At 50.9% G+C, this 17,149-nt stretch overlaps 1 protein-coding gene across 1 annotated transcript in view; it reads left to right on the top strand.

Moving 5' to 3' along the window:
- The window catches only part of LOC118076247 (neurexin-2), a 159,337-nt gene that overhangs the window by 124,760 nt on the left and 17,428 nt on the right, over positions 1-17,149 (top strand). The window contains exons 5-8 of the mRNA XM_060269842.1: positions 9,219-9,380; positions 10,936-11,374; positions 13,769-14,152; positions 15,421-15,624. Coding sequence (XP_060125825.1) covers positions 9,219-9,380; positions 10,936-11,374; positions 13,769-14,152; positions 15,421-15,624 — 1,189 coding nt within the window. The remainder of the gene's footprint in view (positions 1-9,218; positions 9,381-10,935; positions 11,375-13,768; positions 14,153-15,420; positions 15,625-17,149) is intronic.

Here is a 17,149-nt window from a genome sequence, read left to right as displayed (position 1 = left end):
GACCTGAGCGCTAGTCAGATTTTCGTAACGGAAATTGGTGCCCCTCTGCTGTTCCTTCTCACAGACCCTCAAGGGATCTGGGTTTTGGGAGAGCAGTGTGACATTTTTCCTCGGCTGGTAAAAGCCTGAGAGGAGTTCACTTGGGGCGTGAGGCTTTTTTGGGCTAGCTGAAGCTCACCGAAACAGGGGCTGCTGAAGGATTGAGCTAAGCTGACTTGCTAGTTTTTATGTGAGAGCTTCTACAAGTCAGAACGTCCAGCCACTGATGTCATTCAGCCCCAGGGAAGCTGTGCCATGGGACAGAACATGGTGCTGTTGCACTTGTGTCCTGCTCATGTGTGGCTTCCCATAATGGGCATCTGGTTGGTCCCTGTGCAGAGAGAGTGCAGGGCTAGTTGGGCCCCTTTGGCCTGATCCAGCTGCTGCATGGCTTTTCTGATGTGGTTGTAATCCTTCTAAACACAAAGATTACCTCCTAATCAAGTTATGTAGCTCCAGAACCATTCCTAGCAGACCAGGGTATTGTGGAGGGTCAGGGACATGCAGCCATTAGGGTGAGCCATTTGTTCTTCTCCCTTTCACTTCATCAGGGGCCACATTTTTATTTATCTAAGCTGCTGTTACCTGAGAGATGGCGAGTCTAGAAATCTAAGCAAGTTCATATCACACCAGTTCAGGTGGAATATAGAAAGTTGCTCTCCTGCCAGGTCTGTCTGGCCCAGTACTGTCTCTCTGCTCTCCAGAATCTCAGGCAGAGAAGGGCTTTTCCTGCTTGATCCTGCTCGGATCTGGGACCTTCTCCATATAGAGCAGGCACTCTCCCACTGCCCTGTGGGTGAGAGGCAGCTTGCAGGTCTTTATTCTGCACTGTCTTGATAACCTTTAATGTGGCTTACAGTTTGGCCAGCCCCTTCTGCCCTGCTCCATACATCATACTCAGCCAATACATTTGCACTTGCTGAAACCTGCGCCATGGGCCATTGCCTTTCCTGGCCTAGGAATGCTACCACCAGCCCATGTGAACTTTGCTTTGTGCAGAGGTACAAGAACAAAATGGTCCATTCATGTGCTAACCATTTCTGCAAGTGTTCTTGCTTGTGACACTCAGCCCTTTTGGATATTAGCAATTGCCTTCTTGATCATTTGGCCCAGGTAATCTATAGCAGAGCATCGTTATGGATTGATCCATGTTGCAAACCAGTGCTTTCTGTAAGAAAGAATCAAGAGGCAGCGGCTGGGTTCACACTTCATAATAATAATAATAATAATAATAATAATAATAATAATAATAATAATTTATTTATAAACCCCACCCATCTGGCTGGGTTTCCCCAGCCACTCTGGGCGGCATCCAACAGAAAAATAAAATAAAATAATCTATTAAACATTAAAAGCCTCCCTAAACGGGGCTGCCTTCAGATGTCCTCTAAAAAATCTGGTAGCTGTTTTTCTCTTTGACATCTGATGGGAGGGCTTTCCACAGCGGGCACCACCACCAAGAAGGCCCTCTGGTGCTGGTGTATTTTGCCTGGTTGCCCACACTCCAACTCTTCACTACTCCCAGCCAGAGAAACAAGGCAGGACATTGTAGTTCATCCTGGCTGCCCATGGTATCTGAACCCTGGAGATGCTGGCTTCTCCCTTACAAACCAGAACTTGCAGGCCAGCAACCAGCCACAGTTTAAGGATGGCTTGCAGTCCGGCTTCTTCGGGAGCAACAAGCCATGGTGACTCCAGGTTTGGGCGTCATGAGACACCAAGGTCAATCAGTCCATTTCCGGGGTCAGAGCAGCATCCACAACAACCCATGATAAGCCATTTTGGCATTTTGTGACATGTGACTGTGGCCTCTCTCTTTCCAAGTCCCTCATCACAGAAGAACCAAATGAACAGAACTTCTGTTTATCCTCATCGGATGTACTCAGGCAGAAGGTATAGATGCTTCTTGCTTACACCTTCCACAAGTTGTGGAAGGTTGAAGGCAGCCTTTGCTTTGCAGAAGAGAGCGCTGGAGAGACGCCAATAATCTATTGATTTACAAGTATGTAGGTGGAGCAGGTATTACGGAGGTGGAATAGCAAGCAGGCAGGCAAGCAGTGTTTAGACCCTTATAGCATCCATAGTCCTATATCCCCCTCGCCCCAACCCCAGTCACAGTATCAACTCTTGACTAGCCGAATCCAGCAGTCTTTCAGGCTTTGTCACAGCCTTCACCAACTGGCTGGGAGTGATGGGAGCTGTAGTCCAACAACATCTGGCGAAGGCTGCTTTATCAGAGATGGACCTTGGGCTAGATCCAGAATGGAGAGACAAGGCTTACTTCTTGTAATAACCAGCCTGCCCACTTCCCCTCCCCAGCGGAATGAAATTGCCTGATGCTTTCAAACTTTCTTTGGGGGTTCATTAAGGCTTAGAGGATCCTTAGGGCAAATGCATTAGTGGGGGAAATCACTCGGGAACCCACCCAGTAACGTTTTCAGTTTCCTCAAAACCAAGCAAATAATAATGAAACACAGGAGAGGAAGTTACCTGCAGCTGAGCCCTCGGAGGAGTGGGGAGGAGGCTGCAACCCACAATCCATTAACGTTGCTGTGTATTTCCGTGGAATTTCAGCAAAGCTCCTAAATGGTTTGTGGTCTGCAGCCAAAGGAATAAAGCCAATCTCGTTACTATAAATAAAAAGGCAACAAATTGCCACATAACAAACAAGAGGCCAGTTATCTCTCAGCTGTTTTCAGAGGGCCTCTTGTCTGAAAATTTTCCCCAGAACAAAAGGGGCTTGCAAATGAGTCTAACTGGGATTTAGGCTCCTAAGAGTGGCTGCTTTTATTTGCTGCATTTATAAGTTGCTCTTCCTGGGAAGGACTCAAAAGCTGCTTCTGATTCCCAGGCGCTTTGTTGCAACTAAACCTGCTTAGCTTTAGCAGCGAGTAAATAAATAACAGGCCTGCGGCATTCATTTGCCTTTGGACCTGTTTTCTGAGTAATGAGTAGGACTCAGGGATAAGTGTCGTGGAGGTGCTGAGCCTGGGCCCAGCACAGATATTGAGCCTCGGCACCTTTAAGCCAGGAACTCCTTGAGCTAGAGACCTCCAAACTGGGACCCTTGGAAGCAGCAGCCCCCGAGTCACATTGCCCTGAGTTATCAGCCTTCTTTACATCGGGGTATCATGCTTCCCATTGCCTGCAGGCAATGTACAAGGCAGGAGTCAGTGGAACCCTAGGCTTCAGGCTGCAGGATGCCCATTTAAGACCCTCCTGCAAGAAGCTTAGGGTGGGGAGAGGCCTTAGCTGAGCACCAGACTATAGCCCTCTTCATAGAATCATTGAATCATAGAGTTGGAAGAGACCACAAGGGCCATCCAGTCCAACCCCCTGCCAAGCAGGGAACACCATCAAAGCATTCTTGACAGATGGCTGTCAAGCCTCTGCTTAAAGACCTCCAAAGAAGGAGACTCCACCACACTCCTTGGTAGCAAATTCCACTGCCTAACAGCTCTTACTGTCAGGAAGTTCTTCCTAATGTTTAGGTGGAATCTTCTTTCTTGTAGCTTGAATCCATTGCTCTGTGTCCGCTTCTCTGGAGCAGCAGAAAACAACCTTTCTCCCTCCTCTATATGACATCCTTTCATATATTTGAACATGGCTATCATATCACCCCTTAACTGTCTCTTCTCCAGGCTAAACATACCCAGCTCCCTAAGCCGTTCCTCATAAGGCATCGTTTCCAGGCCTTTGACCATTTTGGTTGCCCTCTTCTGGACACGTTCCAGCTTGTCAGTATCCTTCTTGAACTGTGGTGCCCAGAACTGGACACAGTACTCCAGGTGAGGTCTGACCAGAGCAGAATACAGTGGTACTATTACTTCCCTTGATCTAGATGCTATACTCCTTTTGATGCAGCCCAGAATTGCATTGGCTTTTTTAGCTGCTGCATCACATTCAGTCCAAGGGAATCCTGGAAATTACAAGCCGCTTAACTTGACATCTGGTCTGGTAATACTGGTAGAAGAACAAGCCTCGCTGAAGCAAAACCAGCATGGTGTATGCAAGGACAAGGCCTGCCTCACTAACCTATTGGAGTTATTTGAGAGTGTCATCAACTACTATACAGATAGAGGCTATGCAGTTGACATAGTGTGCCTGGACTTTCAAAAGGCTTTCAACAAAGTAGCTTACCAAAGACTTCTGAGAAAGCTTAGCAGTCATGGAGCAAGAGGAGAGAGCCTCTTGTGGATCAAGAACTGGTTAAGTAACAGGAAACTGTTACTGGGATATATGGACGATTCTCCAAATGGAGAGATATAGGGAGTACATGCGCTTTTTATTCATAAATCAAGAGTTAAGGGTGAGCTGTAAGGTGGACAATTTTGTTGATTATAGTAAATTGTTCAGGGTCGTTGAAACAAAAAAGGATTGTGAATAACCCCAAATGAGGTGTAAAGTGATGCATGTCAGGGCAAAGAAATCTTAATTTCACATACACACTCATGGGGTCTGAATTGGCCGTGACTGTCCAGGAACAAGACTGTTGAGGTTGTAGTGGATAGTTCAATGGAGATGTCAACCCAGTGTGAGGCAACTGTGAAAAAGGCAAATTCCATGCTAGGGATCATTAGGGATGGAACTGAAAATAAAACTGCCGATGTCATCATGCTGTTACACAAATTATGGTGCAACCACATCTGGAGTACTGTGACAATTCTGGTCACCGCTCCTCAAAAAGGATATTGTTGAGTTGGAAAAAAACGGTTCAGAAAAGGGCAACTAAAATTATCAAGGGGACTGATGCGGAAAAACTGTAGCATTTGGAGCTTTTTCGTTTAGGACCACAGCAAGTGAGAGGAGACATGATAGAGGTGTACGAAATTCTGCATGGTGTGGAGAAAGGGACAGAGAAATGTTTTTTTCTTCCTTTTTCACGTAACACTAGAACTCATGGACTCAATGAAGCTGAATTTTGGAAGATTCAGGACAGGTAAAAGGAAGTCCTTCATGTAGCTTGTAGTTAAACTATGGAACGTGCTCTCGCAAGAGGCAGTGATGGCCACCAACTTGGCTTTAAAAGGGGATTGGACAGATTGATTCATGGAGAATGAGGCTATCGGTGGCTACTAACCCTGTTCTGCTTCCACTGTTGGAGGCAGTATGTTTATCAATGCCAGTTGCAAGGTAGGACACCTAGGGTCATTGTTCTTTATGTGTTCAAGCGAACACGGGAATTCCTCCATGGCCAAAGATGCTAATGGTGCCTACAGAAAACCCCAATCCCTGCACCTTCCTGTTGTCCATTTCCTCGAGTCTAGAAGGCTGGAGCTTCAGCAATGAAGCAGCCCAGAAGGGGGACTTGCATAGGAGCTGGAGAGATCTGGACAGCTGCTGCCATGCTTCTCCTTCCAAGTCTCCTCACAGGAAGCTCTCAAGCTCCTTCCTGGTTCACCATCTCCTCTGCTCCTGGGACCCTGGGGGAGATGGGGGTAGTGGCTTGAGAACTGACCAGGAACCTAGGTCACTGGTGAGGAGACCTTCAGTCTTTGGTCTGGGATGTCTAGAGTCCCAAAAGCTTTTAAAAGTTCCCTGGCAGTGTGGAATTTGCCTGTAATTTGCCTGGGAACCCTGACACCCAGCCTTGTAAGATAAGCAGCTGAGTCATTTTGGAGATACGGTATTTGCCTCCTTTAGAAGCTGTTGGAAAAGGTACCCAAAGCAGCCTGAGTTGCTGCTGCAACATTCATTCCCAGTTTACAAATTCCAGCTGCCCAAATCTACAAGTCTTCAGCAGAGATTTCCTTAATGGAGCTGCTTCGAAATCTGTAGTTCTTAAGAGGAATGGAATAAATGGCTAAACTGAAATCTTCTTCCAGTGTGGAAAAAAAATGTCCAGTGGCTGCCAGGGATGTTCTATCCCCATGCAAAGAAGACACCAGTTCTGTGCTCCAAAGGAAGCTAATAAAGTGAATACACACTTGGAGGAGATGCCTCTTTGAAACCTGAGTCCATTGTTGTTGTTTAGTCGTTTAGTCGTGTCCGACTCTTCGTGACCCCATGGACCATAGCACGCCAGGCACTCCTGTCTTGCACTGCCTCCCGCAGTTTGGTCAAACTCATGTTCGTAGCTTCAAGAACACTGTCCAACCATCTTGTCCTCTGTCGTCCCCTTCTCCTAGTGCCCTCAATCTTTCCCAACATCAGGGTCTTTTCCAAGGATTCTTCTCTTCTCATGAGGTGGCCAAAGTATTGGAGCCTCAGCTTCACGATCTGTCCTTCCAGGGAGCACTCAGGGCTGATTTCCTTCAGAATGGATAGGTTTGATCTTCTTGCAGTCCATGGGACTCTCAAGAGTCTCCTCCAGCACCATAATTCAAAAGCATCAATTCTTCGGTGATCAGCCTTCTTTATGGTCCAGCTCTCACTTCCATACATCACTACTGGGAAAACCATAGCTTTAACTATACGGACCTTTGTCGGCAAGGTGATGTCTCTGCTTTTTAAGATGCTGTCTAGGTTTGTCATTGCTTTTCTCCCAAGAAGCAGGCGTCTTTTAATTTCGTGACTGCTGTCACCATCTGCAGTGATCAAGGAGCCCAAGAAAGTAAAATCTCTCACTGCCTCCATTTCTTCCCCTTCTATTTGCCAGGAGGTGATGGGACCAGTGGCCATGATCTTGGTTTTTTTGATGTTGAGCTTCAGACCATATTTTGCGCTCTCCTCTTTCACCCTCATTAAAAGGTTCTTTAATTCCTCCTCGCTTTCTGCCATCAAGGTTGTGTCATCTGCATATCTGAGGTTGTTGATATTTCAGGATAGGGCAGGATTTGGAGCAGTTCCAGCCCTTTGTTTAGGTTAGCTTTTGTTCAAGGCAGGTGTTCAGCAACAAGTAGGGGGCTGCAACAAAACATTACAGTGCTCCTGTTGAGGGTCCCAGCTAGCCCACCAAGACCTTCTTCCATTCAATTCCTCAATTCAGTAAATTGCTTTGAGGGTTGTTGTTCCAACTTATTTATGCACAAAAAGTGTATAAATTTTACAACCAGCTTGATTGCAAAAACAAACAAACCTCAAGGCAGTTTACTACAAGCATCACAGTAATGGGACATACCCACAAACCCCAGGATATGTTTGATATAACAAGTTGGAGGATTTTAGCAGGAAGTTACAGGATATGTTTTGATGGGAAGATGAGGCAGTGTGGCCACCCCAAAACTTTTGCAGGCGCAAATGGTATTGAAAGCAGGATGACGTATCATCACCCCGATACCATCACAAACACAAATGAGGAATGCACACACAAAAAAGGACTTCTGGAGGGGCCCACAGAGCATCTGCTTGGCAGGCAGAAGGTCTCGGGTTCAAGTCCCAGCAGCAGGTGCAGGTAAGGCTGGCAAGAAAAAATTACCTGTCTACAACCTTGGAGAATCATTGCTGCCATTGTGGTGTGTAGACAATGCTGAGCTAGATGAACCACGGGTCTGACAGAGGATAAGGTAGCATCCTGCATAAGGAAGACCCTTGACTTTTTCCATTGGCCCTGAATGTATGTTCAACAGCAGATGGGATTCCCATGAGCCACCGGGGTGTTTTTAATGTATTATTTATTACATACAGGTCATTCTGTCATTTCTTTAAGGAGCTGGAAGTGGTGCACATAGTTCTCCCCCACCCTGTTTTACCCTCACAACAACCCTGTGAGGTAGCTTAGGCTGTGAGATGGTGACTGGTCCAAGGTGACCCAGTGAGCTCCATGACCGAGTAGGGATTTGCATCCTAGTCCGAAGCTGCAACCCTGACACCACACCAGCTGTGGCTGCAGCTGCATAGTGCTGTGGCTGTTGTAGGGGACGAAGGTCCTTGCTCTTTGCTCCTTGTTCATGGCCAGGGTGACGCCCCAAAGGAAGGTCAGCAGGATACACACAACAGTCCTGGGAACAGTTCAGGGTGCAATGGGAAGGTATAGGCAGATGTTGCCATGCCTGTGACCGAGGAACCCTCTAAACCAGTGGTTTTCAACCAGTGTGCCACGCCACCCTGGGGTGCCTGGAATGATAGTCAAGGGTGCCTTGGGCAACATTGGCTTCTGTCCTTCTTTCCTTTCCTCCCTCCCGTTGATGCCCTCTTGCGTCTCTGCCTCCCAAAGGCTTGCACAGCTGTTTGTTGCAGCAGCCCTGGCTACAAGCTCCCCAGGCCCAATGGTGCCTCTGGGACTGGGCAGGGGGTGCTTCTCAGGCCCCTGTGGGGTGCATGGGGGGCAGCTCAGAGACCAGGGGTGGCAACCGCAGCTTCCCGGAGGACTCCCAAGGAGAGGGGAGAGGAAATGAGGCTGAGGGAACACTCCACATGGGAGGGTGTTCAAAAAGGGGTGAGAAGCTGCCAGCTCTGCAGGCAAGGGGTGACATAACTGGGCTCCTGAGCCCCATAGGGGAGCCACAGAAAGAAGGTAGCTGATCAAGGGAGCCACGGACTCAAAAAGGTTGAAAACCTCTGCCCTAAACAACTGCAAATGGCTTCACCGGGGTTCAGGCTGCACTTCCAAATCAGTTTTTAAGCTGCGTCTCCAAGCAAGAGGCTGTGAAAAACCAAGAAAGACCCAGAAATCTTTAGCAGCTCATTCTTGGCAGAATTGCAAAGCAACAGTTCTTCAAGGGGAGCCATTCAATTGACCTTCAGAACTAGTTTAAATTGCCACCTGCTTCACACTCTCTTCCTTCAAAAAATGCCCCATGTGATTCTTTTCTTCTCCCAGGTAGCTCTGGAGTCCTTTCCTGAACAGCCAGCTGAAACGGGTGTTCCCTGGTTGGCAGAACCGCCATGGCACTGGGTGGTGGCATGATGATTGGGGCAAGAGGGGGAGGGACTACGCAGCCAAAACATGGACTCAGAAGCTGCCATCGATTGACTGCAGCAGTGGCTGCAAGACTACCCCTGCCCTGTCGCCAACTGGACCATCAAACCTTGTGCAGATTCTTCTCCCCTTTCACCCTTCTGCCTGCCTCACTCCTCCTCCTCCTCCCCCCTCCTCCCCCCCCATCAGAACAAAAGTGTGGCATTTCTCCAGAAAGACAATCAGACATAAAAATGAGTCAGCAGCCCCTCCTCTCCCCTGCCCCGCCAAGTCTCCCCTCTTCTCCCCGCCAGATCCCTCGTTGGTTAACACTCTGTTGTCTCCTTGTCTCCCCAACCCCGACCCCTCCCCCCCCAACCCCTGCGCTCACGACGGACAGGTGACCATCTCTGTGGATGGGATCCTCACCACCACCGGCTACACCCAGGAAGACTACACCATGCTGGGCTCGGACGACTTTTTCTACATTGGGGGGAGCCCCAATACGGCCGACCTGCCCGGGTCCCCCGTCAGCAACAATTTCATGGGATGTCTCAAGGATGTGAGTCGTGGGGTGGGGTTGGGACTGGTGGGGTGCGGTGGCTCAGGGTTGGAGGGTTAATCCCCATTGAGCGTACAGTGGTACCTCTACTTACGAATTTAATGCGTTCCGAACGCACATTTGTAAGTCAAAAAAAATTGTAAGTCGAATCCCATAGGAATGCATTGGGAGAAAAAATTCGTAAGTAGAAGCAACCCTATCTAAAAATTCGTAAGTAGAAAAAATCCTATCTAAACCACATCCAAGATGGCGGACGGAGCTCCGTTCGTAAGTAGAAACATTCGTAAGTAGAGTTATTCGTAAGTAGAGGTACCACTGTATGTAGATTACTTTTGACGTAATGAGCCTCCTTGCTGGGAACTGACACAAGCTGCTTTTCCATCTTGGGGACCCTCAGAGAGGATGTGGTGGGGACCTTGGGAAGAGGGGGAAAGGATTGAAGGGCTCTGTGTGTCCCTTGGTCTTTTGCACAGGCGCAAAGTTGATGGTGTAGAACAGAAGGGAGCCTTTGGCCCTTAAACATTGGTGGCCTCCAGCTCCTAGCAGTGGCAGCAGCATCCCTGGCCATTGGCCACATGGCCAGGACAGATGGGAACTGGAATCCAACAGCACCAGGAGGGCCCCTGTAGGTTTCCCACCGCTGACCTAGGGAACAGAGCACCTCCTGGGGCTGCAAATGAAATATTGTGTAGTCACATCTTACGCATATTTAACTTGGGTGATTTCAATCATCCTCAATGCGTGTGTGCGTGTACTCAAGGCTTATGCACATTTACCATTTGCCCCTTGCTTTCCAGGCACAGGTCCACGCTTTGAGGCTCTGTGTCCAAGTGCTCATTATTTAGCCTCAGAGCTTCCCCCGCAAAACCTGCTCTTTAAAGCTGAAGCACAATAAAGAGCCATTTGGGTTTTCCATGGATTGCCATTTGCTCCGATGCAGTGGTAAAGAGCAGGTTTGCGCGAGGAAAGCTCCAGAGGAATAATTTTAAAAAGAGCACTCAGACATGGAGCGCAGACTTGTGTCTGGAAAGCATGGAGGAAAGGAAAGTGTGGACCAACTCTCATATTCTCAGTGGAGAGGAGTCTTCCTTCTCTTCAGAAACTGTGGAATTGCATTATGGCTTCACTCACTCTACAAGAAGCTCATGGTAACAGAGAGAATCCCCTCTCTCCCTTTCTAAGCTCACATCAACCCTGTGAGGTAGCTTAGGCTGAGAGGAAGAATCACTGGCCCAAGGTAAAACCCAGCCTGACCCTGTAACCCATTGTTTAAAGTTAGGGTTAAAAAAAAATATTCATGGCCAAATTTGAGGGGCACACAAAACCTTTTGGGATTACAGAACCACAGGATTTCACAAGTCATATCGAACAAATCCAAGGCAACATTCCCTGGTGGCTCCCCATCTTCCTTCCCTCCTCACCACTCTCTCTCTCTCTTTCTGTCAAATCCCAAGATGGCAGATCATCCGCAAAGGTGGAGAGCTGGCTCACGTCAAGGTGTGACGAGGCTCACCATGTCCTGTTTACCCTGCCTGCCTTTCCCGTCCCTTTGCAGGTTGTCTATAAGAACAATGACTTCAAGCTGGAACTGTCTCGCTTGGCCAAGGAAGGGGACCCCAAGATGAAGATCAATGGGGACCTGGTTTTCCGCTGCGAGAATGTGGCGGCCCTCGACCCGGTCACCTTTGAGTCCCCTGAGGCCTACATCTCACTGCCCAAGTGGAACACCAAGAAGACGGGCTCCATCTCCTTTGACTTCCGCACCACGGAGCCAAATGGGCTGCTGCTCTTCAGCCATGGCCGGCTGCAGCCGCCCAAGGAGGGCCGCTCTGAGCGCCTGCACAAGGCTGACTACTTCGCCATGGAGCTCCTCGACGGCTACCTCTACCTGCTGCTGGACATGGGCTCGGGGGGCATCAAGATGCGGGCCAGCAGCAAGAAGGTGAATGACGGCGAGTGGTGCCACGTGGACTTCCAGCGCGACGGGCGCAAGGGTGAGTGGGCTCTGTTGCCACCTCGGGTGCTGGGGGGTGCACTTGTGCCTGATCTTGGTCCTGTTCAATTTGGAGCCGGGTGGGGTCATCGGAAGGGCCTGGCTGCCAGATGAGAGCAAAGGGGGCCCATCTGGTCCAACACCCTCTTCTCACAATAGCTGCCCAGATGCTTCTTCTGGGAAGCCCCCAAGGAGGACCTGAGAGGCACAGAACCCCATTACTAGCAGTGGCTGGTCTTCCGAAGCACCTTGCCGCCTCTGACCCCATAGGCTGCCTGTGACTCCTTGGCCACTGGGGTGTCACACAGTGGTGGCTGCTTGTCAGCAACAATCGCCCTTCCCTCACTGGTGGGAGGGGAGTTATGCATAGGGTCAGAGAAAGCAGCATTCCCCGTGGGTTGGGGGCAACACTTTCCTTTGCTGCAGCCTCCTTATTGCTGGGAACCTACAAGAAAGAGAATCTTGTAGGAAGTGAGAAGCCCTTTTTGGAATATCGGGGGGGGGGGGAGAGAGAGATAGATGAAATCGCGAGCAGGATTCCAAATATGAGCAGTGGTGGAAAATTGATAATATATGAAATGGAAGAATGTGTCTTAGGTGATATGTTTATTGGAATGCAGTATGTAAATGGGATGGGATTAAGAACAGCACGGAGGGAAAGATGGGAAGTCAAAGTTTAAAGAGAAATGTATGACAAATTTGGAATCTGGAATTTATATGTAGAGATTTAAAAATTTAATTAAAAATTGACAAAAAGGGAGAAGTCAGTGGCATGGGCGTACCCACTGCGGGGCAGGGGGGGCAGCTGCCCCCCTAGAAGCAGGGCAGTGGGTACGCCCATGCTTCTCCCCCCCCCCGCCTTCTTCTCGGAGGAGCTTCTGAGGTGACACCGCTTCGCGGCACAATAGGAGATCGCCGCAGTCGGCAGGGACACGGCTGAAAGCAAGTCCCCCCCCCCCAGGAGCATGGCAGCAGCGGGCCTAACTGCAGAAGCATGGTGGCGCTTCAAAAGACCGGCGGTGGTGGAAACAGGCGTCCCCCGTGCTAGGAGCTGCAGTGCGGGCTCGAACAAGGCTGCGCGCACCCACTCACAGCTGATCGGCGGGAAGTGCCCATCCACGCGCACACCGGAGGGAGCGCGGTGGCAAGCCCAGTGGCCACGGAGGTGGCTGCTGGAGGCGAGGGGAGCGAAGGGGCAGAAGCGCCAGGGAGCGTGGCGGCAAGCCCAGCGGCAACGGAGGCGGCTGCCGGAGGCGAGGGGAGCGGAGCAAAGCGGAGCCCGGTAGCTCGCGGAGCGCACGAACGCGCACGCCCCTTGGCCAGAAAAGCACTGCCGCTGCCGCTCCCTTCCTGTTGAGTCGTTTCCTGGGCGCACTCCTTCGCTTTGCTTTTAAGTTTCTGTCGGCGCTGCTGCTGTTGCTGTTTTCCTTGCTGTCCAGAGTTCAAGGTGGGGTGGGGGGTTCTGTAGCCCCGCCCACGTTCCCACTTCGTGGCCCCTCCCCTGCCATGCCTTGGCCCTGCCCCTGAACGACCATGGCTTGCCCCCCCCCTAGATTTGATCCTTGGTACGCCCCTGGTCAGTGGGGAGCAAGGGAGGAAAAGCTAGGAGAAAGTGGGGCGTGCTCACTTCAACACGAAAGGAGAAGGACTTAATGATGAACTTAATGATGAACTAGGGACCCAGGTGGCGCTGTGGTTAAACCACTGAGCCTAGGGCTTGCTGATCAGAAGGTCGGCGGTTCGAATCCCTGTGACGGGGTGAGCTCCCGTTGCTTGGTCCCAGCTCCTGCCAACCTAGCAGTTCGAAAGCACGTCAAAATGCAAGTAGATAAATAGGGACCGCTACAGCGGGAAGGTAAACGACGTTTCCGTGTGCTGCTCTGGTTTGCCAGAAGCGGCTTTGTCATGCTGGCCACATGACCTGGAAGCTATACGCCGGCTCCCTCGGCCAATAATGCGAGATGAGCGCGCAACCCCAGAGTCGGTCACGACTGGACCTAATGGTCAGGGGTCCCTTTACCTTTACCTTTAAGCCCCAGCCGTCCTTTTGCAATGGACTCCCCAAGCCTCCTCTCAAGGAAGAAGAGGGGTCTTGGGGCACTAAGCCACCCATGGGTTGCTTCCTGCTGGCCCCTCTTATTTAGGCTGGATTCATTATCCTTTCCTTGATGCATTGGGGTGGCAGGGAGGTATAGGCGGGCAGCAGGCAGCCTTGGCAGGGGGGCACCAACCTTCTGCTTTTCATAGCCTAATGAGAGGGCTGTCCCCATAGTTTTTCTGACTGGGGTAAACTATTGGGCCATACAGTCCCAGAGGGAGAGAGATGCATGTGTCAGTTGGTGGGTCAGTGAGCCAGACTTTGTGGGGTGACCTCTCCTGCTTTCCCTCCTTGCAGGCTCCATCTCCGTGAACAGCCGCAGCACGCCCTTCCTGGCCAGCGGGGAGAGTGAGATCCTGGACCTGGACAGCGAGATGTACCTCGGGGGGCTTCCTGAGAACCGCCTGGACCTCATCCTGCCCCCTGAGGTGTGGACAGCCTTCTTGAACTATGGCTACGTGGGCTGTGTGAGGGACCTCTTCATTGACGGGAAGAGCCGCGACGTGCGGCGCCTGGCCGAGGTGCAGAGCGTGGCTGGCGTCTCCAGCTTCTGCTCCCGAGAGACCCTCAAGCAGTGCAGCAGCTCCCCGTGCCGCAACGGAGGCCTGTGCCGGGAGGGCTGGAACCGCTTCATCTGCGACTGCGTGGGCACCGGCTACCTGGGCCGGCTGTGCGAGAGAGGTGAGGGGGCCCAGAGGAGGCAGAAGGAGTGCTGGAAGCAGCTGGGCTTCCTTTTGCTGAGCTTCAGCACAAGCCTAAATCTTTGACCCTGTGCAAGAGGGGTGAAGGGAGGCCATGTTTGCCCAGAGTTGGCCAAAGCGCCCGGAGGGCACCAGGTGGGCAAAGCCTGGCCCAAACAGTAACCGGAACCTCTTTCAGACAACCCTTTCGTTGAGCATTCATCCGGTTTGAACAGAGGTTACATAATGTTGCCTAACTTCCAGGTCATTTCCTCACCACTTTTCATACCGCAACATTCCTCTTGGTTTTGTTGCCCGAGGGGTCTGCCCCCTCCACTTTCATGGTGCAACCTGAATTGGTCCATGTGCAAGCCACTCATCAAACTGCAAAACTGGAAAGGTCTCTGAGTGGCTGTGGGGCTTGTAAAGAATTCTTAACCAGTGGGTTGTGTTGTTATTGTTATTATTGTTGTTATTTAATGCTGGCATTCTGAAACAAGCAGCATTTTTGATGCTTCACACTTGGCCCTGGCATGACGTGAAAAGGGCACTTTCCTCCATATGAGCCGGAGAAATCGTAGTGCATCTTTTCAGGGGATGCTCTGCCTTTTTAAAAGAACCACCCACATGAAAAATGACCGATCTGCAGGGGGACCTGCGAGAAAATGTTGCATTGCAGAGGAGTGTGTGCCCCTCTTGAGGGTTCCAGCCAGCCAGCTATGCTCTCTCCCAGAATATTCCAAACTGCCTCCCATGCCACCTTTGGTTTTCTAGGCTCCTGCCCCATGAATTGCATTTCAGCACTCTCTGCACACAGAGCATGCACTGTCCTCACTGGGCTATTTTGAGGGCTCTGAATATTTCCTTCCTTCCACAAAGATTTTATTTTCTTCTTCTTGGGATTCCTTCAAGTCTGCTCCCCCATGTGCAGTCCTTGCTTTGCAGGCAAAGAGCCCCTGGTTCAGTCCCTGGCTGAATCTCCCATTGTAAAAGAATCAGGGGTGATCAGGTGACTGTGGTGGGCGGGCTCTTCATCAGAGTGTGTGGCACCTTCTATGGGCTACAGCTTCCATCATCTCTGGCCATTTGCCATGCTGGCTGCTGAGGCTGCTGGGAGTTGTAGTCCGAGAGTCTCTGGAGGGCGCCATGTCAGCTCCCCCTGAAGTGGGTGAGGTGGACATGTAGCCTGGCCTGTTCCTAATCACTCTTCCCTTTCTTGGCTCCTCTCCCCCTCCCTTTTCTCTCTGTGTCTCCCCTCCCCACCAATAGAGGCCACAGTGCTGAGCTATGACGGGAGCATGTACATGAAGATCATGCTGCCGACGGTCATGCACACCGAGGCTGAAGACGTCTCCCTCCGCTTCATGTCGCAGCGAGCCTACGGCTTCATGATGGCCACCACCTCCAAGGAGTCGGCCGACACTCTCCGCCTGGAGCTCGATGGGGGACAGATGAAGCTCACAGTCAACCTAGGTAACCAGCTGGTCAGAACCCGGCAGGATCTGTTCCTCTCCATCTGCCCAGAGAGCCCCCTGAGGCAGTGCTGGGGTGCAGGCAGCACCTTGGAGGGTGGTCAGACGCAGCAACGGCGCTCCGGTGGGGGCAGGCGGGCTCCATTACACGTGTTTCCGCAGGGGGTCCTTCTCAGGGAGGAATCTGTGTGCAATTGAAATGCAAAATCCACATGGCTTTTGGGGAAAGCTCTCATCATGCTGGAGCAAAATGCGAAACTGTTTCATTTGGCTACCAATTTCTCATCGTTCATATGCCTTTCACACAGACAGACGCACTCCAGGGGTAGTCAGCGTAGTTATCACTTTGTGGTGAAAGATCCATCAAATGCAACAGGCGTTTCTCATAAGCCTCCCTCTGACCAATCTGTGCTAGGCAGGCTAGCCTAGACTTCACCAACCAGGTGTCCTCCAGAAGTTCTGCTCTATGACTTCCATCAACCCCCGTCCTGCTGGCTGGGTCTCATGGGAGTTATAGTCTGAAACATCAGAGGGCAGAAAGTTGGGGAAGGCTGGATTCCCATGGAGATACTAGCAGAACCCCTCCCAAAGAGTGGCTTTGCCCATTCACCCAACCTCTTCCTGAGGATGAACCTGGCAGAGGAAGGTTGTGCTATACTTGGTGGGGATGTCCACAATGTCATAGGTGATGCCTGTGAAAACAAGGCTGCCCATCATGGATTTTGTCTGGGCTGCACAGCAAAGATTATTTGGAAGGGTGTGCTTCAAGGCTGTCCAGCGTTTGATGGGCCTCATGGACTATAAAACTTTCTTCATTGGGGCTCCCTGAGTGCCTGTCTCCATAGCCATACAACTGCAGCTTTAAATGTAGAATTGGTAGCCAGAAATGAAATACAGTGGTACCTTGGTTGTCGAACTTGATCCGTTCCAGGAGTCCATTCGACTTCCAGAACCGTTCGAAAACCAAGATGCAGCTTCCGATTGGCTGCAGGAGCTTCCTGCACTCAATCAGAAGCTGCGTCGGATGTTCAGCTTCCAAAAAACGTTAGCAAACCGGAACACTTACTTCCGGGTTTGCGGCGTTTGGGAGCTGATTTGTTCGGGAGCCAAGCCGTTGGGCAACCAGGTATCACTGTGCATTAGCTCATCCTCATGGGCACTCAGCTGCAGCGCTATCAAATTCTGCATGCAGATTTCTCACACACAAGTGTGTGGATTTTGCTTTCCAAAACACAGGGGTTTTTTCCACCCACAGCTTATTTCTCCACAGAGGGTGAGGTGAAGGTGGGGACGTTAAATGGAAGCCAAGCCTGGGGCTTTTTCTTTGTTTCTCCCCTTTTGTTGCTGGGTCTTTGGAAAGATGACCTTTCCCAGCCTGGGGAGAAGAGGAAGATGGGCCCCCTCCTTTTCCCTGGAGCAGCCTTGGAGGACCAGAGATGGTGGTGAGGCTGGTCCTCTTTGTTAAAACCAGGACCTGCTTTCCCTGCCTGACTTAGCCAGCCATGGAGACTGTGAAGGGCAGGAGC

Source organism: Zootoca vivipara, chromosome 17 (assembly GCF_963506605.1).
Source record: "Zootoca vivipara chromosome 17, rZooViv1.1, whole genome shotgun sequence".
NCBI lineage: Eukaryota > Metazoa > Chordata > Lepidosauria > Squamata > Lacertidae > Zootoca > Zootoca vivipara.
The sequence above is the reverse complement of the archived record's forward strand: the minus strand, read 5'-3'. Positions and strand labels throughout refer to the sequence as shown.